At 36.6% G+C, this 25,284-nt stretch overlaps 1 protein-coding gene across 51 annotated transcripts in view; it reads left to right on the forward strand.

Annotated features, from left to right (window-relative positions):
• bltp1 (bridge-like lipid transfer protein family member 1) overlaps positions 1-25,284 on the forward strand; it is a 202,041-nt gene that overhangs the window by 129,999 nt on the left and 46,758 nt on the right. For 8 of the 51 annotated variants that reach the window (XM_087278197.1, XM_087278198.1, XM_087278207.1 and 5 more), the window contains 14 exons: positions 1,998-2,095; positions 2,182-2,367; positions 3,434-3,602; positions 4,166-4,377; positions 5,253-5,451; positions 6,722-6,781; positions 6,866-7,092; positions 9,192-9,410; positions 10,601-10,731; positions 10,827-10,950; positions 11,045-11,160; positions 12,437-12,506; positions 16,108-16,146; positions 18,348-18,454. In XM_087278197.1, the coding sequence (XP_087134323.1) occupies positions 1,998-2,095; positions 2,182-2,367; positions 3,434-3,602; positions 4,166-4,377; positions 5,253-5,451; positions 6,722-6,781; positions 6,866-7,092; positions 9,192-9,410; positions 10,601-10,731; positions 10,827-10,950; positions 11,045-11,160; positions 12,437-12,506; positions 16,108-16,146; positions 18,348-18,454 (1,957 nt within the window). Of the gene's footprint in view, positions 1-1,997; positions 2,096-2,181; positions 2,368-3,433; positions 3,603-4,165; positions 4,378-5,252; positions 5,452-6,721; positions 6,782-6,865; positions 7,093-9,191; positions 9,411-10,600; positions 10,732-10,826; positions 10,951-11,044; positions 11,161-12,436; positions 12,507-16,107; positions 16,147-18,221; positions 18,455-25,284 lie in introns of all 51 variants that reach the window. The other 43 variants (XM_087278205.1, XM_087278208.1, XM_087278218.1 and 40 more) reach the window with 7 other exon arrangements.

The raw sequence follows: 25,284 nt of genomic DNA on the forward strand, positions 1-25,284 counted from the left end.
TTCTTTTTTAATTTGTGATTTGAAAAGCTTTTTTGTTTTACTTCAGTTGTTGTTTTTCGGATTTTATTTATTGGTTTATTGTTTGTTTTTTATTTTATATTTTTGTTTAGTTTTTTAGTTTTCATTTTGTTTTGTTTTTGTACTTAAGCTTTGTTTTATATTTTGTTTTGTATTGTGTTTTACTTTTGTATTACTGTTTACTTAATTTTTTTGTTTGTTATCTCTGTATTCTATTTCTTTGTCTTATTTAGATTTTTGTTTGTTTTTGCATTGTATTAGTTTATTATTATTATTGTTATTATTATTATTATTATTATTATTATCATCGTTGTTATTATTATTATTATCATCGTTATTATTATTATTATTTTGTACTTTGTGTTATTTTTGTAAATCATTTCAGATTAGTTTTTATGTTTTTTTTTTTTGTTTTTTTTTTGGAGGATTTTCAATCCATGTATATTACAAATATACAGTCTTCTGCAAAAGTTTGGCCACCCCTCTGTGGCTGCATAATCATGTTCTTTTTCTTTATAAGAGAAAATCGCAGTTAAATGCCATTTGGTTTCTAGAGAAAGCCAGATAAGGGGCCTGTTTCAGTAAGGAGGTTTAGCCAACTCGAGTTTAAACTTAGGCTCTGAGTTGACTTACCGAGAGATTAAAAACTCATGAGTTTTTGGTTTCGTAATAGCTGATTAGAGTTAGGTCAATCAAGTTTGAGTTGATCAACTCAGAGTTAAGTGCATGCCGCAACTATAAAAAGGCATTATCAATGGAGCACAGATATAACGTGTCACCATGACCACATCTGAAAAAAAGAGATCAGCATTTTTTTCTCCAGCTGTTATGACAAATATGACCATATAATTTAAAAAGCGACATCACTGCATCAGTGAAACAGAGACAGTTAGCATGTGAAAACATAGCTGCTCAAGTTAATGCGTACGTTTGCCTTCAAAGTATTTAAATGTTTAAGTATAATAAAATAAGTTATGTAATGTGTGACGTTTACTGACTTTTCACTTGAAAAAGTGGGGAACTAGCCGTAATTTTGAAGTTATTCCACATGAAACCGCATCAAATGGAAAAAAAAGCTAAAGCATAGCTTCTACTACAAATTTGACAAAGCAAGAATGCAGATAACCTTAAGTCAGTGTTTTGTGGAAATGTTTCATTTGAAGGTTCTCATTTTTACACACGTTAATCAGTTTAAGATAACATTTCTAAAGTTAAGTTTTTAATGGATTTAAAATTGCACTTGTGTGTCTGCCTTTATTATTGATCAAGTGGTAGAGGCTGATATGACATTTAGAATTTAAGCAGTAATCAAAAATTGTTTTTAAAAAAAGTAATAAAACAGCACATGTCCCTGTTGAAGGACAGGGAATTGAAGCTAATTGTTCATTAAAAAAGGACAAGCCATTCTCGTACGTGACTTTGTTCTTTGTGTGACTGAAATGTAGGTAATAGCTATCTTTCCATCAAAAAAAAAAGCAAAATAAATGTATGTGCTAATCTGGAATATCGTATAAAAGATGTGGAAATAAAGCAGCGTTTCCATCCAACGAATCAAAGTGAACAAAATCAACACTTCCTGATTAAGAAGCGTCTACAGGCTGTTATTTGAGCAAAAGGTGGCCGTACACAAGATTGACGTCATTGTTCTGTTAGGGTGCCTAAATATTTGCACCTGTCTGTTTTTGTTAAGACTTTATTGCATCGCATCTGTTGATAAATGTTATGTCAGTACTGAAATGTAGCCTTTTCCCTAAAATATAAAATAAATCCAAATGAAATTGCTGATTTGAATGGCCAGCAGGCTATGACTTGCAATTAAGAAAATTGTCAGGGTGCCCAAACTTTTGCATAAGATATATATATATTTATTTATTTATTATATATATATTTTTTAGTATTATTATTTTTTTCTTTTAGGTTTTAATTTTTTTGAAAGGCTAGTTTTTCACTAGCTTAATAAAATGTGTGTTTTTCTGTAGGAGGAGAGCAGCCAATCCCACTGTGGAATGAGCATGATGTGTCAACAGATGGTGACAAACCTAAAATCCTGCTTTACTCTATAAATCTGACATTTAAGGTTTGAATTTCTTTAAATTGCTCGTTTAGGCTTTCTGCAAATAAATAGTGTTTAAAGTCTTTCTAAACATGTTTTTTCTGATGTAGGGAATTCAAATGACAGCCACCACTCCTTCTATGAGGGCGGTGCGCTTTGAGACAGGCTGGATTGAGCTTGAACTGTCCAATCGGGTGCAGTGTAAAACTACTCCCACAGGAAGCAACTACCTGAAGCTTTTTGGAAAATGTCAAGTGGATCTCAACTTGGCGTTGGGCCAAATCGTCAAACATCAGGTAGCCACACTGTAAACAGTGGAAAATAAATTGCATTGACTTTTGGTCACAACATGTAAAAAAATTCAACTGTTGAGAGTAAAACAACTTCGATAAGTTGCGCTAGCGTAAAAGTCATGTTTCAATTTAATTCCAAAATCATTTAAAATGGATTATACATACAATACATACATACATACATACATACGTTTGATACTGGATTCTGAAGGTATGCATTTATTTTTAAATAAACATACAGTTGAAGTAATACTAGGCATGTCTGGACCACATTACAGTTGCTTATCACTGCGCCTCAAAGCTCTTAAGAGCATATAGCAGCAAAAGAAATAAAATCTATTAAATATGTTAAATAATAGGATCACAATTATAAATTTGATCAAGCTTTCCCCTTTTGATAATAAACTAGGTCATTATCACCACCTAGCAACACTATAGTAACCATGAAAAGAAAACTACTTCAGTTATTTAAACTTTAAAACTACTACAAACTTTTAGGCTAGGCTTCTTCAAGTCCTTTTTTGTGCGTAGACAAAAAAAGTTTGTCTACGCACTTTAATTTTTTAGTTCACCTTACTCCACATCAAATAGTTTACTTTTAACAGTATTAAGAAAGAAATTAACTACCATATAAAACAAACAGAAAATATACGGCCATTTGCTGTTTAAAAACATCAAACCTGAACAAATAAATTTAAAGTAAAACTGAAGTAAACAAATATTCACGTTCTCTCTCATTCTGCACAAATGCTATGCACTTTTAGCGTGTTTCACTAATTTATTTAAACATGACATATTTTATACGTTTATGAACAGCTTTTTAAAGATGCATCATGAATCAAGAAGAATCATTGCATTTGAAACTCAAGTTACTTTTAAAAGTAATATGATACAATCTTAAGTCTATCTTAATAAAAATAAATAATTAACAATACCTCATATTGTGCTTTTAGATTACTTAATTTAAAAAGAAACCAAGTAATATTTTACTTACTTTAAGTGACTTGAATATATGAATTTTAGGAATAAGTTTGCCTGCGCTATCATTAAATACACTTTCTCCCTCCAGGTGTATGAGGAGGCGGGGTCAGATTTCCACCAGGTGGCCTATTTCCGGACTCGGATTGGTTTGCGCAATGCTCTGCAGGAGGAAATCAGTGGCAGCTCTGACAAAGAGGCTGTCCTGATCACACTCAGCCGTCCTATTATTTTTGCTCAACCTGTGGCTTTTGACAGAGGTCAGTCAATGTTTTGCCTTTTGTTTGTCAATGCTTCTTTATTTTGGCATTTTTGGGGGTTTGTAATTGCGTATTTACAGTTGAAGATTTTTTCAACACATTTCTAAACATAATAGTTTTAGTAACTCATTTCTAGTAACTGATTTATTTGATCTTTGCCATAATGACATGTACATACTATTTTACTAGATATTGTTTAAGACACTTCTATACGGCTTAAAGTGACATTTAAAGGCGTCACTAGGTTAATTAGGTTAGCTAGGCAGGTTAGAGTAATTAGCCAAGTTATTGTATAACAATGGTTTGTTCTGTAGACTATCGAAAAAATATAGCTTAAAGCGGCTAATAATTTTGAACTTAAAATAGTGTTTAAAAAAATAAAAACTGCTTTTATTCTAGCCAAAATAAAACAAATAAGACTTTCTCCAGAAGAAAAAATATGATCAGACATACTGTAAAAAATTTCCTTGCTCTGTTAAACATCATTTGGGAAATATTTAAAAGAGGAAAACTAATTTTGGGGGGCTAATAATTCTAACTTCAACTGTATGTGTGTGCTGTAGCTGTGCTCTTCTGGCTGAACTATAAGGCTGCTTATGATAACTGGAAGGAACAACGCTTGGCTCTCAACTCCGACATTCATATGGCCACCAAAGAGGTTGTAGACAAACTGCCAGCCATTCAGCAGACCAGCGTCCAGGCCTTTAGTACACTCTTCCTACAGCTCACAGTCAATGACCTGGGCATCTGTCTGCCCATTACCAGCGCCACACAGGTGGATACTTGCACAAATGCATAATCTACACTTTTTTATGGCATCATTATGATTTTTTTGAATGTGTCCGCTCATAAAGGCTGCATTTATTTGCCCAAAATACAGTAAAATACTGTAGAATTGTACTAATTGTAATAATTACAATAAAAAAAAATCAGTTCTCATTTTGAACGTAATTTGTTTAATTTATTCCTGTGATTTTAATTTATTCCTGTGAATTTCCAGCACATTTCCCCAGTGTTGCATGATTCTTCAGAATTCGTTATAACATAATCATCTGCTGTTAAAAAAAGCTATTTTTATAGGTGTTGAAAAATTGGTCTGCTATATGTAAAGTGTGATAAAGTACTGTTCAAAAGTACTATTGACATGCATTTACTCTTATTCATTGAGGCATTACATTGTTCAAGAAAGTTTAATTCTAATAAAGACCTTTATAACATAAAAATAGATATTTTATTTGGAATAAATGCTTTTATTTTTAATTTTATTTTCCTAAAATTTTAAGTTATCATAGTTTTCACAAAATTATGCAGCACAGTTTTTGGATAATTATAAGATCCATTATTACTGATGTAATGACTGATCATAATAGAGCAGAAAATCTGCTTATTGTAATGATTTCTGTAGAATCATTTGACAGAAACTTTGATTAAATTTAACTTTAATTCACAGGAATAATTTACATTCTAAAATACATTAAAATTGATTAAATAAATAGAGCCTTGTTGAGGAGAAAACACTTCTTTAAAAGAAACAAACAAAAATTGAGATGAGAATGACTCATCATATTGTCTTTGCTTCACATGCACTGTTTGATATATTTCTTTTCCATGGGATTTTACATGTTTGTTATTTTTTTCTATTGTATTCAGGCCAATTACAGTATTGATTTTGACACTGGTTCAGCGCTGGTGTTAACCATCGAGAGTACGCTGATCACAGCCTGCTCCTCTGAATCGCTGGTCAGCAAAGGACATTTCAAGAACTTTTGTATTAGATTTGCTGAGGGGTTCGAGACAACTTGGGATGACTGGAAACCTGAGATCAGAGGCGACCTGGTCATGAATGCATGTGAGTAAATCTAATTGATAAAGATTGCATGAAATCAAAATTGACAGTATTATTATAATTATACAATTATTATTCTTAATAAATAACTGAAAACAATCTAGAATGCAACTGAAAGACAAAAACTGGAGCCATGCGTAGTCAAAATAAGATCATCATCATCATATTATAAGCTTCAGTTTTGTCAACTTGCTGCTTGTCGACACTTCGTGTCATAAAAGTAACAGAAAAGGCCTTCGATCCGATTTAACAGCGCATGAGTGGCACATATTTTATCGGCGTGCATGTAAACAAGAGCAGCAGCAGCACGTGAGGCACACAGGAATGGTTTTCTGTGCGCATGTGTCACTTTGCTTTCACCATTGTTGTTTTGGTTCCACATAAAAAATAGCAAACTTGAGCATGCAAAAGAAACCAAATGTGAATACCCCCTAACGTTTTTATTTTGGCATTACCACTCTAAATTAATACATTTTTATAAAGTAAATTGTATCTCAAAGCTTACTTTGGCACGTTTTTTTGTTTTGTTTTGCGCTCTCTCCCGGTGCCGCACCCAGCAAAATGCCACCCTGGGCCTATATAGCCCATGCCTAAATCCGCCACTGCATTTGCTTTTCATTTGATGCTCTTGATTTCAACCACTCTCACTGGCAGAGCTGTGGTAAAATCTATGATAGCTATTTATTGACTGGTTTTAAAAGGGCAGGAGTTACTCTGTTCCACCCTTGCTTCATTTTTTAGTTGAGATTTCGCCAAACATCAAATAAAAACTGCACATTTCAAAGCACTTCAAGGGACCTTGTTTCTCCAGTGGTCAGGTGCACAAGCTGAAAACGCTTACGGACTTATTCAGAGACAAACAAGATTCATACTGCTCTTTGAATGATATCCATGTCATGAAACTTTCCCTCTACTTCATATGAATGAAATTTTTTAAGCACAACTCGCTCCCACCACTGCTCCCTCATCCACAAATGGCACATAGCACAGACAAACCTAGCTGAAGTGGCATTGACATCACATTTCGATGACAGAAAATACAACTAAACAGAAGTGTTTTGCATTAGATGGCAATAAATTGAAACGGAGGCCAGTAAAACTTGGTGAAAAACAACACAATTCCTAGGGAAAAAATGTTAAAGGGAAAATGGATGTAAACAGGATTAAGAGCTTTTCTCCAGACATGTAAACATTATAATGCGGTTAAGCCCTCAGTATGATAATAATTGCATTATTTGTGAGCATGTAGACCATTGTCATTGTGGCTTTTTAGGTGTTGTGCCTGATGGTACATATGAAGTTTGCTCCAGAACAACAGGACAAGCCTCTGCAGGTAAGTGTGAAATAATATTCATTTTAATTCAGTCATCAGGAGAATTGTTGCGTTATCTTTAATAAAAACCTTTTGATATTCCAGAGAGCAGCAGTGCCGGGACATGGACGCTGAACGTCCTGTGGAAGATGTGTGGTATCGATGTGCACATGGATCCCAACATTGGCAAGCGTCTGAACGCTCTGGGCAACACACTGACCTCTCTGACTGGAGAAGAGGACAACGATGACATCACAGACCTCAACTCTGTCAACATGGCCGACCTGTCAGACGAGGACGAGAGTGACGGCATGTCTCCACCCGTACACATGGTCAGTGATTTCACTAGCAGTTTATGCTCATCAATATCAATGTTGTAAAGTGTGCTTATTTGACATGTATTTTTCTGTTTCTTTGATGTCATTTTTAGTGTTCAGTGCTTTAAATGTGAACTAGGGCTGAACGATTCTTTGCATATGCAATAATATAACAGTATTTTAACACAAAAGCAGTAAAAGTGTACACTTTGTAAAGGTTTTTGCAGAAAATGCATCAAATTATGGATGTTTTCAGACATTGTTGGGATGACTTATTTTTATATAGTATTTAAACTATGGCAAAATTGTTTTAAGAAATCAATTCTGCATTACTTATTATATTTCTCAAATTGAATTGAATCAGAATTGCTTAGTTTTTAACAGTGAATGGCGCTGTAGGCTTTACAAACAACCGTACTCTGCTTGTGTCCTGTTCCTTACAATAACTACTTGAACATAAAACAATCATTACTAAATGAAAAGTTGTTCAGAGTGAGCCAACGTACGTGACTCGACAAATCGGCAAACGCTCTCTCGTGGGCATTTGAGTACATGGTTAAAATCTAGCTTAGAGTGCCATCTGCTGGTAAAAACTAAGCTCAGCATCAATTCAAGAGAAAATTATGTATTTAGAAAATCTAAATCTATGGCGAACCGTTTTCGCGAACAAAAAACGCGAAATTTTTCACCCCCAGCTCTATAAAATATAGTAATATTGTTTAATTCTAATATTGCATGAAATCAAAATTGACAATATTATTATAATTATACAATTATTATTCTTAATAAATAACTGAAAACAATCTAGAATGCAACTGAAAGACAAAAACTGGAGCCATGCGTAGTCCAAATAAGATCATCATCATCATATTATAAGCTTCAGTTTTGTCAACTTGCTGCTTGTCGACACTTTGTGTCATAAAAGTAACAGAAAAGGCCTTCGATCCGATTTAACAGCACATGAGTGGCACATATTTTATCGGCGTGCATGTAAACAAGAGCAGCTGCAGCACGTGAGGCACATAGGAATGGTTTTCTGTGCGCATGTGTCACTTTGCTTTCACCATTGTTGTTTTGGTTCCACATAAAGAATAGCAAACTTGAGCATGCAAAAGAAACCAAATGTGAATACCCCCTAACGTCATCAATTCAATTGAAAATTATGTATTTAGAAAATCTAAATCTATGGCGAACCGTTTTCGCGAACAAAAAACGCGAAATTTTTCACCCCCAGCTCTATAAAATATAGTAATATTGTTTAATTCTATAATGTAGGTGTCACGGAGTACATGGTTAAAATCTTGCCTTGAATGCCATCTGCTGTTAAAAACTAAGCTCTGAGTCATTTCCTGAGAGAACAGTGATCTATTCAGAAAATCAAAATCTATGTCGAATCGTTTTCGTGAACAAATATTTGCTTACAGCTCTATAAAATATAGTAATATTGTTTAGTTCTATAATGTATGTATCAGGGAGTATATGGTTAAAAACTAAGCTCTTAATCAATTCAAGAGAGAATAGTGATGTATTCAGAAAATCTAAATCTATGCCAAATCGATTTTGCGAACAATTCTTTTTCGCCCACATCTCTATAAAATATTGTAATATTGTTTAGTTCTATAATGTAGGTGTAACGTAGTACATGGTTAAAATCTAGCCTAGAGTGCCATCTGCTGTTAAAACTAAGCTCTGAATCAATTCAAGAGAGAATAGTGATATATTCAGAAAATCTAAATCTATGCCGAACCATAGCTCTGTAAACTAGAGTAATATTGTTTGGTTCTATTATGTATGCATCAGGAAGTTGCTGGGATTATGCAGGTAATAGAATTGCATTTGAATGCGCTTGGACTTTTGCACTTGAACTTTCGCTTTTTAATTTTGTGAGTTAACAGCGAAATCATTTTTTGATTTAAAAAAAATTGTAGGTTTTTATTTGGTTAAACTGCTGAAAATGTTAAGCGCTAAAACAAAATCTAAACAGTTAATTTTAACGCTAAAGTCGTTCAGCCCTACTGTGAAGTGTTCTTTTGTGTATTTGTGCTTATTTGTACTCAATATTTGTGAAGTGCTTTGCGTTTGTGTTTTATGTTCAACCGGCCCCATGTTTGCAGTTTGCCGAAGGCGATCTCAGTCCCAGAGTTTCGTTCAGGAAGCGGCTGGTGCAAAGCATTCTGGGAATTAGCCCCAGCCCCCCTCCCCTCTCACCTTCAGAGTGTCGTAGCGTTTCTCCATCGTCCACAATCACTCGGCTAAAGTCGAGAAGCGTTCGCCTGCCATCCTCAGCCAATGCAGAACGAACTAGACATCCCAGACCCCTGTCCTGGGGCTGTGTATGTACTTCAGAGCCTCCGTTTGCTTTTCAAATCCTCTCTGTTTATCTGTCACATTCCTTCTCTTCATATTGTTCATTCTCTCAGGGTGGAAGTTTCTTTTAAGATCAGTCAAATTGCTCAAAACCTTCTTAAAATCTGCCTAGAATTTCTGGTTTTGAGCAACCGAAATAAGTCGAGCGAGTCTGGATTTCACAGTTTTCTGCTGCCTTATTTTTTTTTTTAAAGATTCCTCTCCATGAGAAATGAACAGCCGCCACTTCTTGAAAACATCTTTGTTTTCCAAATCCAAAGGATGAATTTCTCGTGGATTGGCTGTGCTTCTGTAATCAGTTTGTTTGGGATGGTGTTGTGATTTTTTTTTTGTTTTGTTTTGTCTGCTGTGCGGTGCTGTGCTGTAATGATCAACACTTGTTTTGACTGTGATTTAACAGTCTGTGTGATTTAAACATTTGTTTAAAAACAGATCTAATGTGCATGTCTGTACCTAGGGCTGGGCGGAATGATACTGTAAAACTGTTGAAATATGCCAACATATGATTCAGAAATGAAACATCCTATTTTGGTTTCCCTATTAAAGGTGCTGTATGTACAGTAGGTTTTTGACTCTTCTAAAGCATAGAAATACCTGTCATGAGATGAAGAATCACAAAACACAAAAATCCATGTGCAGCAATTTATTTTGACAAAAACAAATTGGTTTCCTAATCTTGCACAGGACACAACTCTTGAATACAAATGATTTGTAAATAAAGCGATACTTAATTCAGTCATGAAAAATCAATCAGTTACAAAATATGAAAGAACAATTTAAATGTGCTTGTAAGTCAAGAATAGAGCATTTGTATCTGCTCTTATAAACGGCTTACTAACGCTTATTAATGTAGCGTTAATGCTTAACAAATAATGAATTTACTATTTGCTAATGCTTGATAGATGATTCATAGTGTATAGTTATAAAGTGTTACCCAAATTTCTTGCTGGCAAATGGGTTAACTCTAGTTGCTTGAAGAAAAGAGGCAAAATATCAAAATGTAATGAGTATAATATAATATATAATAAAAATGTTTAAATATAATATGTATAAAATGCATTATATGCATGTTCATTTTTGTCATACCGCCCACCCCAAAGTGTGTCTTGTATCTAAAGTGTGTTTGGTTATTTTGACGGTAATTTTCCTCTTACAGGAGTCTGTTGACCTGCGCAGACAGGCAGTCATGAGCAATCAGATAATCGACGCTCGTGGACGAAAGTTCTCTAAGCGTCTGGTGGACATTAGAGAACTCAATGAGCAGGCCAAAGTCATTGACGATCTCAAGTAACATCTACCTTACACTAATCCACAAAATACCTTAATTATTTGTCTAATGTCTGAAAGAAATCGCTAAAAGTCTTCTTTTTTCTTTCTCTAAGAAAACTGGGAGCAAGTGAAGGCACTATAAATCAGGAAATCCAGAGATATCAGCAGTTGGAATCAGTTGCTGTCAATGATATCCGTCGGGATGTGCGGAAAAAGTTGCGGCGCTCCAGTATGCGGGTGAGAAAGCAGTGATTCAGCCCTGTTATGCCCTACTTGTTAATGTCCTATTGCTACATTGTAAATGTAATGGAGATGAAATTTTGTATTTTAGGCTGCGTCACTGAAAGACAAATGGGGTTTAGGGTACAAGCCAAGCTACAGCAACAGCAGGTCAAAGAGCATTTCAGCTGCAGGAAGACCACCAATGAAGAGATCAGATAGACCCAGGTACAAGCACACATGTTCTTGTAAATGTGGTTCATGAGGACTCTTTATAGGCTTAATGTATTTTATACCATAAAAACAGCTTATGATATGACCTTTCCCTACCCCTACTCCTAAATCCAACACTCACTGGAAACTTTGAATGTAAAAAGACCCTGTCAATATGGTTCTAACATTCTGAAAAACGTTGGCACAAGTCCTTGTAAACCATTTAAATGCCTTGATCACATCGAAAGTGCCTCTTTCGCTGATAAATGCCTTTTTTGAATGGTTTACTCAGGGCTGGGTGATAATCTGTAACTATTTATTGACCGAATACTATTGCCAATATTGTTTAAAAAAAGATTCAGTATGTAGTTTCAGTATGAAGCACTGTAGTTTTATTAAAATGTGGCTACTGAGTGCGCACCTTGGAAGCAATGTCAATAAGCGTAGGGTATAAGTTTGTCACCTGCAGTTAAAAAAAAAAAGTTAACTCAGAGCGTAAAAAGTGCACTATGCCAGTCGCAACTTCTTCATTCTCCAATCAAATAAAAGCAGACGCAGGGTTTCTGTTGGGGTGACAACAGTTTTTGTGTTGTCAAGATGACTACAGAGACTATTCAGATGGAGTTGAGACTACTGGCCGCTTTTTCGAGTTATTCAGATCTCACTTTACAAATCTTAAATATCACAATACTATTATAATACAAATCTACAATTCTAACAGCATCGCTCGTGCACAATACTCAGCTGATTAAGTGGTTGCCTAGCAACATTAAAAGTGCAGCACACTTCTTTTATTCTTGTCAACAAAAAAGGCGGTTAGATGCGCCTTCGATGCGATCGGCCAACAACAGAGTACAACTAGGTCATTCCCAAGCCATTATACAATTTTGTCATCATAAACCACATAAACAATTACACACACAGGTTTGTTTGTGTGAATTGTGGGGACATTAGATTGGTTTACATTATGTTTATACTGTACAAACTGTATTTTCTATCACCCTCGCCCAACCCTATCCCTAAACCCAACCTTCACAGGAAATTGTGTACAGTTTTACCTTCTGAAAAAAATATGTTTTGTGTGATTTATGAGCCTTTTGAGTAATGAAGACATAAGTAATGTATTCATAATTCTCCATCGCCTTGTAATATCTGTGTCATACTTATGATTTATACACATTTGCATCCTGATGTCACAAAAATACACAAACACACACAGTTAGATGCAGATGGGTTAATTTTTTTTTTTACAAATCCTTGTTTTCTGTTATTTATTTTTGTCTTTTTAAAGGGAGGACCTGCCAGACATCAAAGTGGAAGCAGCATCTCCTGCACCAAGAGTGACCTTCAACATCGACATGGTACTGTGCACATTTGCATCGCAACCTTTCTGTGCTTGACACTTATTTCATTATTCATTTGAAATGCTGTATGCATCTTTTGTCGTCATTCCAATATTCCATCCTCATGCTCATTGTTTACATGTCAACACTATAAAGCTTTGCTCATGAGATAAGTCATCATTTAAAATGTTTGGGGTCAATAAGCATCAATAGTGTCTGGCTGCAGTCTCAGGCATGCATTTACATATCCATGCAATAGAGCAAGTGATGTCACTTTGAGGGGTAGGGGTAGCAGCAAGGTAGGTGTAGATGTTATAAGCCAATAGTGTCTGTGAGTGCATGTGCAATCAGCCTGCTGCCAGATTTTTCTTGTAAATGTTAGAAAAGCATCATTTAAGCTGTCACAAAATGTTGCTTTTAAAAGAAAGAGAGAGTCAGAATTGTAATGTCTTGGTTGAGAATCTTGGGGGAAAATATTGCTCTTTTTCCTTTTTTATTTAATCGTTTTCAACAAAAAGTATTTTTTTTTACTTTAATGTATTTATTATCTAATTTCTATTAAATTCACTTTTTTAACATTAATTTTTATTTTTTGATTTACTGTATTGTTATCAAATTCACTGTATAGCAAACTTTCGCCCCCCCAAAATGTTACAATTTCTAACTGAATGCAAAGAAAAAAAAAACTTATTGACTCTAAACTAGTAACACTGTAGTTTAGGCCACACATTTACTAAAATCAAATAGATTTTACTCAATAAACAATAATGATAGTAAACAATTCATTCAATAAACAATTAATGCTTACCGATAGTAAGGCATTTGGCGTTAATAGCAATAGAAAACAGCAAACTAAAATGAATGCTAATAAACAACCAGTTAATAGAAAATATGTGTTCCGTAATCTGCTAAGAACTATGTAATTGCAATCTGTCATACTGAGAAACACACACACATATACTGAGTGGTTGTATGGTTTCACCTACGAGAGCTTTACTTCTGACTTAATGTATACTGTAGGTTGTTTCCAGTCACGTGGTTTTGGTGACGTGCGCAATTAGATAGAGGGCAGGAAGTAAAAAACTAAATGGGAGACATAGAAGAAAGTCTTTATTTTTGCGACATATACCATATTTCAAAGGAGATATAAATAGAAATAACACATATGTTGGGCATGATCCTTATATAATGGAGAGGGGCCAAATTTTCTACTAAACTAAAATACATTGTTATAATATATCATTAATGCGATAGTTACAGTATAAGCTATTGTATTACATGAAAAATACTATGGTAAATACTACAGTGTTGGAAACATACTATAGATAATTACTTGAATTAAACTGTTGTAGTAGTTATATTGTTGCTGTGGTACAGCACAACTGTAGTGATAAACATCATACACCATTACAACACCATTGTACACCATTACAATGCACCACCGTTTACACCAGGGGTCTCAAACTCGCGGCCCGCGGGCCATTTGCGGCCCTTAGTGCAATATTTTGTGGCCCGCGCCGACCGCTGTACACTGACAGATTCAGCGGAGCGGGGAGAGAGAGCGCTCCCCGCTCCGCTGATTCTATCCGTCCACAACGGTCACTAACATTCCCCACTCATCGTGTAAACAAAGGGGCGGGGATGTCAGTGACGTCACCACGCACCTCGCCCCTTTGTTAGACGCTGTGACAGGCGGGAAGTGTTAGGAGGGAACTCGCGCCAGCCCGAACCAAGGTAAGCTGTTCCCGCCCCTGCCTGCCACTTAGCTACCTATCTGCAGCCTGCCACCTACCTAGCTACAGCCTGCATCTTATATATATTATAGGTAGATACAGACTGGTACAGACTGATGTGACTGGAGTGGGGTGGGGGTGTTTTATTTATACATATACACGCCTTTTTTTTAGGTGAGGGAATGGAAGTTTTGAGTGAGTCTAGACAGGTCTAGACTTAATGATGATCATCTTCAAGCCATACTGAGGGTCTCAACTGCTTCCACTCTAAAGCCAAATGTGGTTCAGATTTGTGAGAAGAAGCGCTGTCAAGTCTCTGGCAGCAAGAAGTAGGCAAAAGATGCCATGTTCAGAAGAACTGTTCATAATCTTCACTCAATGTTCTATTAATGTTCAGGACACTTCATATTCAGAAGAAATAATTAAAACTGTTAATAATGACATTTGAGGATTTTTTTTTTTTTGTGAAATCCCTTATGCAGCCCAGCCTCACCCAGACTTTGCCTCCTGCGGCCCCCAGGTAAATTGAGTTTGAGACACCTGGTTTACACTAATGTTACAATATTTATTACAATTTATCATTTCACTATGCTGCAGTATTCTGTAGCGTTCGTTAACAAAAAGTTATACACATTATACACTTTACTATGTGGTTCAAAAACATGTTTCTTATAAATTATTATAGTTTTTCCCCTTTGCGGATATCTTCCCGACATCACAAAATAACAGATGAAAGCATATGACAGCGTCGACGCATAGTCTACATTATTATTTATTTTTTTATGAGGAAAAAGTGCTCCACAATAAGAAATGTTCAGTTTTGTCGCAAGAGCTGCATTTTCTTTTTCGTTCTGTCGATAAACTTACCATCAACAAACATTCATCGCTGCTGCTCTTCTGGATGCTAATGTGACGGTGGTTTATTCTGCCGAAACTCTAGTAAAGACTTGAATTATTGCAAATTATTTACACATAGCTAGGTCTTTAATCGTTATCGGTGCTGTGAAACAAATTATTACGTTCAGAAAAAGTTTTTACACATGGATATATTGAATAAATGTTTATTGCTTACCACCTTTTCTTCCATTTTTCAGCTAGTTAATTGAAATGTTTCTCCCTTTATGAACAAAAACCTTTGGAAGTCGATAAAAGCTGTTTGGCATTTTTTATTTGGGCTGATTTAAACAATTATAAACAACATAAAACAGAAATATTTTGATATTCTGCTAGCGATTCCTATGTAAAAGAATCACTTCCTGTCCTCCATCTGAATTCAGGGTGTCTGTGGGGTCTCTAAAAGTATTAAAAGTTGATAAATCAATTTAAAGAAATTTAAGGCCCTCAAAAGGTATTTAAAAAAAGTCTTACATTCTAATGCAAGGTATTAAATTTTGTAACAGCATGCTAAAGTTTGCCTGAATTTAATCTGAATATTGGGATGCTGTGAGTTTATGAAATCGATAAAATCCTGTTGGAGTTGACATCATGGTCCTTTGTTTACTGCAGTAATTAAGGAAACACCATTATTCCTGCTATTTTAGGTGCCACTTGCTGAATTACTATTTTTATTAAGTATATGACTAACGTTTTAGTTAAGGATTTCTTTCGTACAATCAGTTTTTACTATTAAGTAAATACAATGTAAATTAAAAGTTTGCCAATGTTACTGGTTGAAAGCTAAAGTGGTGAAAAATGTATGATATAAGTATGAAATGTATGATAAGAGTCTCAAAAAAAGGTCCTAAAAGGTATTGAATTTCACGCTCCGATTCCTGTTCATACCCTAGAATTCCGCGCGTCATCAATATGTCATGTGAAAACAACCTATACATATATTGATTTCATTTATGGAAGGGATTTTCATGCATTTGTTTGTGTTTATAAAGGATTCCACAAATCCAAGTCCAGCTGACTCTGTATTTAAGGTATAAGTGAAGAAAAAAATCTAAATCCAATCTTGTATTCACTTCTTAATCTCTCTGCATGAACGTCTCATGGTGTGAAATTGTTAAATCTAAACGGACTCTTCAAAACCCAATCAAAAGTCAAAGGATTCGAGCCTCTTTAAATCTGAGTCTGGAAAGTGGTCTTATTTGCTGTTGATCTCTTACTCACACAGTGATTCACACACTCCTTCGCTCCATATGTTGCAGCTGCTGTGTTTGTGCAACTAATCAACTCTTGTTTCTTCAGCATGTCTGGATCTTGGTCTTTGTCCATGATGTCTTTCTTATCATCTGGCCATCTTTTCATCTTTTCATTTCTCATCCCTCTCTCCTCCGCTGGGTCTTAGTGGAAAGCATGAATTGGGAACAGGAAAAGCTTTCTGCTTACTTGTTATGAGTTTGTCAGCCAACAGATGTAGATGGATGAATTGACCAAAAAGAATGGTCATGTTATTGCAGTCTTTGACATGATGTACTTAATAGAAGCCCAGTTGGGGAGATGATTTATAAGTGCTAGACAGCTGGAAAAAAGCATATGAATGGTAGATCAGATTTTTCACTTCAATCCTGATATCTAATAGTCAGACCCAATAGAATAGTTCAGTCCCCTTTGAGCTTTTAGACATGTAAGGGGTATATTTCACCACAGAATCACAAGAAATTGTATTTTGGCTTTAAACATTTTTCTATTATTTATTTTTATATCCATGAACTTCTATCATCCTGAAGTGGTTTAGGTAAGGAATTAAATGCATTCAGAAGGTTGTTATCCGAGAATAAAGCCTGACAGGGTTATTGGCTATTCGACATGAAGTGGAGGGTTGTTGTGTAAAGGCCGCGACATACCAAACCAATGCCAAACATCTAGCACCAACAAAACCCGACTGTGTTGTTGTCTCTAATTGGCCTGCGTCTGTTCTGCACCGTGGGGAGCATTAATCTGTTTTCTCATTTTGCAAAGGAAAAGCAAACTTCTGACATACCCAAAGCAGCATTTTGTACCATTATCAACCTAATTGTCACTCACCACTGAGGGATTCACTCATGCAAATATGTCTGATAATCTATATAGTTTGCAAATATGTGAGAAATGTAGCAAAATTACAACAGGCCTCTTTGTGTATTCCTGACATAAATTGTTTACTTGCTATGTCACGTCCCTACGTCACACTTGTGATCTTAAGTTAATGACCTGAAGCCAATTTTATATGTTGAATTGGGGTAATGCGGCCCAACGAAGTCCAATGGCTGACCGTCAGCTAGCTCTGTTCCAGTCTTAAGAATGAAGGGCTTTATTATGTGAGAACAGCCACCGGGATGAACTTTATCCTGTTAATTACACGGTTAGTTGTCACAAAAACACTTTAATAGTTTATTTATTCTTTAATTAAACGCAAAGTGGCCAAAATAAAAAAATTCTGAATGGAGTGTGACAGACAATCATATAAATATGTATGTGAATGTTTAAACTGGCAGTCAAGATGAGGATTCAAAGTACCCAAGTGAGCTTGTGTTAATAGTTTTAGCAGTTGTTATCTGGGATTAGCATATCTTGGATTGTCATGACTGACCAATCAGAAACAAGTATTCTAGATTGCATTATAGATATAAGTAAACATTGTGTAAGTAAACAATTGACTAGAATTGCTCATAGTTTTACATAAGCAAATAATTGGAAATTATTTTGAAAACTCACGAAATGCAAAGCAGTTGCTAGAAAAGCATTTCATTAAAAAAAAAAAGAAACAGAATTTGCTAAAAACGAAATATTTAAAAAAAAAGAAAATTTAAATTGTAAATGCTAAGCAATTTTAGTCATCATACATTTTTATTAAAATAACACATGTCAGCAATTCCAAAAATAGCCATTGATTTTTATTTTTTAAGAAATATTGTTTTTCTTTTTTCCCCCCACTTGATTTTGTGGTGAAATTAAACCTAGACTGTTTATTCACTTACATGTTTAAGGAGCTCTAAATCCTTTAGGAGAGATTAATGGATGAATAGATTGACAGACAGATCTTCTGACTGTTGGCTTTCACTGATTGTTGAAGTTCCCGGAGGAGACAGAGATGGAGCTGTTGTCTGTCACCATTGATGATGCTGCCCATTACCCATCATGCTCAGTGTTCAGTGCCCCTGGCACACCCGCAGTCTTTTCACCAACCGTTCCCTTCCAGCCTGATGACAGTCGGCGTGATGACCTCTCCTCCACTTCATCAGAGGATACGGACAAAGAAGACGATTTTGACAGGGACAGACCGCAAAGCTATTACCGTCGACCAGGGTGCGTTAAACATACTATAACAATTCTATATATACACTATATATAGACACTATACACAACTATATATTATATGTGTATATATATATAATTTTTTTGTATTTTCTTATTTTATTATATAATTATAAAAATATAGAAAATTATTTCCATTATCTTTATTATAAACGTATTTAATTGTGATAATTTCGTAATTGCCAGGCTGCTTCTTTATTTATTTATTTTTTTTACTTCTAGCTTGCAATAATAGTTTGTCAACATTTTGACTTTTTTAACTTAAAATACTACTTACTAGATATACTCACTATAAATGCATGGCACTAATGAAATGAACCCACTGTGTATTTAATGATCCATTCTGTAAATCCTTTTTGATAATGATAACAGTTTTGACATTTTAGAAAATTGGATGAAAATATGCCTTTCACTGGTTTAGACTGTAGGGATAATTTACTGTTTTACCCCAAAGAATAACCAGTCTGTCAGATGAAGAAGAGCCGGAGTCCAAGATTCAAATAAAAAAAGTTTACTAAAAATAGTTTGCAGTTTCTTCCGCAGAAGCCAGCTTCAACACTCGCAATGAGTTCCAAGGCTGTTCTGCTTACAATCATAAATCAACATCAACTAGATAGTAAAGTTTGAGGACAAACTTTATGGTGGCTTGAAAAGCCGAATCTGAAAGTTTGAAGTGGTTTTAAAGTGTAAATAGCATGTTAGTATGATTTTAGCTTGAGTTAACATATTACTAGCATGAATTAGCATGTTAGTAGCATAATTCTTACATGAATTAGCATGTTGTTAGCATGATTCTAGCATGAATTAGCAAGTTACTAGCATGATTCTAGCATGAATTAGCATGTTGTTAGCGTGATTCTAGCATGAATTAGCATGTTACTAGCATGGTTTTAGCATGAATTAGCATGCTACTAGGATAATTCTAGCATGAATTAGCATGTTAGTAGCATGATTCTTACATGAATTAGCATGTTGTTAGCATGATTCTAGCATGAATTAGCATGTTACTAGCATGATTCTAGCATGAATTAGCATGTTGTTAGCATAAATCTAGCATAAATTAGCATGTTACTAGCATGATTCTAGCACGAATTAGCATGTTGTTAGCATAAATCTAGCATAAATTAGCATGTTACTAGCATGATTCTAGCATGAATTAGCATGTTGTTAGCATGATTCTAGCATGAATTAGCATTTTACTAGGCGGTTGCTAGGGTGTTTTAAGTGGTTGCTAGGTGGTTGCTAAGGTGGCGCAAGGCAGTTGCTAAGGTGGTCTGACTAGTTGCTAGGTGGTTGCTAGGGTGTTGCTAGACGGTTGCTAGGGTGTTTTGAGTGGTTGCTAGGTGGTTGCTAAGGTGGTGCTAGGCAGTTGCTAAGGTGTTCTGACTAGTTGCTAAGTGGTTACTAAGGTGTTGCAAGGTGGTCGCTAGGGTATTCTGAGTGGTTGCTAGGTGGTTGCTAAGGTGTTGCTAGGCGGTTGCTAGGGTGTTCTGAGTGGTTGCTAAGGTGTTGCTAGGTGGTTGCTAAGGTGTCCTAAGTGGTTGCTAGGTGGTTGCTAGGGTATTCTGAGTGGTTGCTAAGGCGTTGCTAGGTGGTTGCTAGGGTGTCCTGAGTGGTTGCTAGGTAGTTGCTAAGGTGTTGCTAGGTGGCTGCTAGGGTGTCCTGAGTGGTTGCTAGGTGGTTGCTAAGGTGTTGCTAGGCGGTTGCTAGGGTGTTCTGAGTGGTTGCTAGGTGGTTGCTAAGGTGTCCTAAGTGGTTGCTAAGGTGTTGCTAGGCGGTTGCTAGGGTGTCGTAAGTGGTTGCTAGGTGGTTGCTAAGGTGTTGCTAGGCAGTTGCTAGGGTGTTCCGAGTGGTTGCTAGGTGGTTGCTAAGGTGTTGCTAGGTGGTTGCTAAGGTGTCCTAAGTGGTTGCTAGATGGTTGCTAGGGTGTTCTGAGTGGTTGCTAAGGTGTTGCTAGGTGGTTGCTAGGGTGTCCTGAGTGGTTGCTAGGTGGTTGCTAAGGTGTTGCTAGGCGGTTGCTAGGGTATTCTGAGTGGTTGCTAAGGCGTTGCTAGGCGGTTGCTAGGGTGTCCTGAATGGTCGCTAGGCCCTTACTAAGGCATTACGAGGCCGTTGCTAGGTGGTTGCTAGGCAGTTGCTAGGGTAATTTGGGTGGTTGCTAGGCAGTTGCTAGGGTACCCTGGTTGGTTACTAGGCAAGCCTCACATACATGCTTGATAGAACATTTATACTTAGTAAGCATTTCTAGCAAGTTACAGTACTTGGCTAGTCAATATTAGCATGTAGCTAGTCACTGCTAGCATGTGTAGCATATAGGAAGTTCCGTTTGCTAGCATGAGTCAAACGAGCCAATCTCCAAGTCTCTACGATGTTCTGATGCTGAGATATAGCTGTTGATGAATGGTTGCTAGGGTACTCTGTTTTGTTGCTATGGGCGAGGTTACAGAGTGAACTTGAATGTGGTTGGTTGTCTTAGTCAAATGAAACAACCCCCATGTCTCTATGACACTGCTATGCAAAGATACGCATCTTGGCCTATTTTAATGGAAGTCTATGGAATCAATTTGGGGGCGTGGCTTGTGAGCTTTATTATCATATTGAGATGCTCATTGGTTGTCTGAGTCAGATGAGCCATCCCCCAAGTCAATAGGACACTGCTATGCAAAGATATGCATGTAGGCCAGTTATTAACATGAGTCTAGTATGAATTAGCATGTTACTAGCATGATTCTAGTACAAATTAGCATGTCATTAGCATGTTTCCAGTATGAGTTAGCATGTCATTAGCATGATTAGCATATGAGTAGCATGTTGCTAGCATGATTGGCATGTCATTAGCATGTTAGAATTATAAGCATTTGATAGGACAGCTAATTACATTCTATAGGACAGTTGCTAGGGTGCAGTATGTGGTAGTTAGGGGTGTGGCTAGAAAGTTAAAAGGCCATCAGTGATTGGCTGCTGGCTAGACTGAGTTAAATGAGCTCAGCCATTAGTCTCTATGACAGTCTGATGCAGAGTTATGAGCTCACAAAGTTTGATCCCATGTTAAGTCAATGAGAGTCTTTTGAATGGAAGTCTACGGGACAGTTGCTAGGGTGCCATAAGTGGTTGCTAGGGAGTGGCTAGTAAGTCTAAAGGTCATCAGTGATTGGCTGCTGACTAGACTGAGTTGAATGAGGCCTGACTCTAGTCTGTAGGACAGTCTGATGCAGAGTTATGAGCTCACAAAGGTTGACTCAATGTTAAGTCAATGGCAGTCTTTTACAATGGAAGTCTATGGGACAGTTGCTAGGGTGCCATAAGTGGTTGCTAGGGAGTGGCTAGTAAGTTTAAAGGTCATCAGTTATTGGCTGCTGGCTAGACTGAGTTGAATGAGCCCAGTTAGAAGTCTGTAGGACAGTCTGATGCAGAGTTATAAGGTCACGAAGTTTGACCCAATGTTAAGTCAATGGGAATTTTGGGAATTTTCCGGGTCGTTTTTCGGAAAACCGAAAGTCGGATCAGTTAGAACAGATATAGCAACCCGAGTCAGACCAGTTTGAAGGTTTGACGAAAGTTTGAGGTATGAAGCTTGAAAAGTTTAGGAGGAGATACACTTAGAAATTAGTCTCAGAAGATTAAGAAGAAGAATAACTAGACAGTAAAGTTCGTCGAGACAAACTTTGAGGCTGGCTTGACAAAGCCTGTTGGTAATAGTTTATTTAGTTTAAAAACAGTTTGAAAAAGTATAAGTAGCATGTTATTAGCATGATTCTAGCATGAATTAGCATGATTCTAGCATGGATTAGCATGTTATTAGCATGAGTGTAGTACAAATTAGCATGTTATTAGCATGATTCTAGTATGAATTAGCATGTTATTAGCATGATTCTAGCATGAATAAGCATGTTACTAGCATGATTCTAGAATAAATTAGCATGTCACTAGCATGATTCTAGTATGAATAAGCATGCTACTAGCATGATTCTAGCATGAATTAGCATGTTACTAGTATGATTCTAGCATGAATTAGCATGTTACTGGCATGATTCTAGCATGCATTAGCATGTTACTAGCATGATTCTAGTATGAATTAGCCTGTTACTAGCATGATTCTAGTATGAATTAGCATGATTCTAGCGTGAATTAACATGTTATTAGCATTATTGTAGTATGAATTAGCATGTTACTAGCATGATTCTAGCATGAATTAGCATGTTATTAGCATGATTATAGTATGAGTTAGCATGTTACTAGCATGATTCTAGCATGCATTAGCATGTTACTAGCATGATTCTAGTATGAATTAGCATGTTACTAGCATGATTCTAGTATAAATTAGCATGTTACTATAATGATTCTAGCATGAATTAGCACGTTACTAGCATGATTCTAGCATGAATTAGCATGTTACTAGCATGATTCTAGCATGAATTAGCATGTTATTAGCAAGATTCTATTATAAATTAGCATGTTATGAGCATGATTGTAGTATGAATTAGCATGTTACTAGCATGATTCTAGTATGAATTAGCATGTCACATAGCATGCTTAGGTGGTTGCTAGGGTATTCTGAGTGGTTGCTAAGTCGTTGCTAGGCAGTTGCTAGGGTGTCCTGAGTGGTTGCTAGGTGGTTGCTAAGGTGTTGCTAGGCGGTTGCTAGGGTGTTCTGAGTGGTTGCTAGGTGGTTGCTAAGGTGTTGCTAGGTGGTTGCTAAGGTGTCCTAAGTGGTTGCTAGGTAGTTGCTAGGGTATTCTGAGTGGTCGCTAAGGCGTTGCTAGGGGGTTGCTAAGGTGTCCTGAGTGGTTGCTAGGTGGTTGCTAAGGCATCGCTAGGTGGTTGCTAGGGTGTCCTGAGTGGTTGCTAGGTGGTTGCTAAGGCGTTGCTAGGCAGTTGCTAGGGTGTTCTGAGCGGTTGCTAGGGGGTTGCTAAGGTGTCCCAAGTGGTTGCTAGGTGGTTGCTAGGGTATTCTAATTGGTTGCTAAGGCGTTGCTAGGCGGTTGCTAGGGTGTCCTAAGTGGTCGCTAGGCCCTTACTAAGGCATTACTAGGCCGTTGCTAGGCGGTTGCTAGGCAGTTGCTAGTGTAATTTGGGTGGTTGCTAGGCAGTTGCTAGGGTACCCTGGGTGGTTACTAGGCAAGCCTCACATACATGCTTGATAAAACATTTATACTAAGTAAGCATGTCTAGCAAGTTACAGTACTTGGCTAGTCAATATTAGCATGTAGCTAATCACTGCTAGCATGTGTAGCATATAGGAAGTTCCGTTTGCTAGCATGAGTCAATCGAGCCAATCTCCAAGTCTCTATGATGTTCGGATGCTGAGATATAGCTGTTGATGAATGGTTGCTAGGGTACTTTGTTTTGTTGCTATGGGCGAGGTTACAGAGTGCACTTGAATGTGGTTGGCTGTCTAAGTCAAATGAACCAACCCCCATGTCTCTATGACACTGCTATGCAAAGATATGCATCTTGGCCTATTTTAATGGAAGTCTATGGAATCAATTTGGGGGCGTGGCTTGTGAGCTTCATTATCATATTGAGATGCTCATTGGTTGTCTGAGTCAGATGAGCCATCCCCCAAGTCAATAGGACAATGCTAAGCAAAGATATGCATGTAGGCCAGTTATTAACATCAGTCTAGTATGAATTAGCATGTTACTAGCATTATTCTAGTACAAATTAGCATGTCATTAGCATGTTTCCAGTATGAGTTAGCATGTCATTAGCATGATTAGCATATGAGTAGCATGTTGCTAGCATGATTGGCATGTCATTAGCATGTTAGAATTATAAGCATTTAATAGCACAGCTAATTACTGTCTGTAGAACAGTTGCTAGGGTGCAGTATGTGGTAGTTAGGGGTGTGGCTAGAAAGTTAAAAGGCCATCAGTGATTGGCTGCTGGCTAGACTGAGTTAAATGAGCTCAGCCATTAGTCTGTAGGATAGTCTGTTTCAGAGTTATGAGCTCACAAAGTTTGATCCCATGTAAAGTCAATGAGAGTCTTTTGTAATGGAAGTCTACGGGACAGTTGCTAGGGTGCAGTATGTGGTAGTTAGGGGTGTGGCTACAAAGTTAAAAGCTCATCAGTTATTGGCAGATTGGTAGTCGGAGTTAAATGAGCTCAGCCATTAGTCTGTAGGATAGTCTGTTTCAGAGTTATGAGCACACAAAGTTTGATCCCATGTAAAGTCAATGAGAGTCTTTGTAATGGAAGTCTATGGGACAGTTTCTAGGGTCCAAAAGTGGTTGCTAGGGCGTGGCTAGAAAGTTTAAAGGTGATCAGTCATTGGCAGTTTGATAGTCTGAGTTAAATGAGCCCAGTTAGAAGTCTGTGCAACAGTCTGACGCAGAGTTATGAGGTCACAAAGTTTGATCCAATGTTAAGTCTATGGGATTTTTCCGACAGTCCCGGGACGTTTTTCGGAAAACCGAAAGTCGGATCAGTCGGAAAAGATATAGCATAAAGAGTCAGACCAGTTTGGAGGTCTGGTGTGAGTTTGGTGGTAATAGTTTGAAAGTTCAAGGAGCAGATAGATTTTGAATTTTAGTCTCAGAAGAAGAATAATAAATAAAAATAATAATAATAAGTTTAAATAGGATAACAGTAGGTTGGCTTTGACAAGCCAGCCTAATAATAAGTTTACGTGAGATAACAGTATGTTGGCTTTTCAAGCCACCATAATTATACTCACATAACGTCATTAACTGCCTCATACATATAGGTGTTCTAACCTGATTGGTTAAAACATAGATAGGACAGGAAAATTTCCACGTACATTACAATATCTGAACAATATCTATACACATACAATTCTGAACAATATCTCAATATCT

This window comes from Danio rerio, chromosome 13 (assembly GCF_052040795.2).
Source record: "Danio rerio strain M-AB ecotype USA chromosome 13, GRCz13ab, whole genome shotgun sequence".
NCBI classification, from domain to species: Eukaryota; Metazoa; Chordata; class Actinopteri; order Cypriniformes; family Danionidae; genus Danio; species Danio rerio.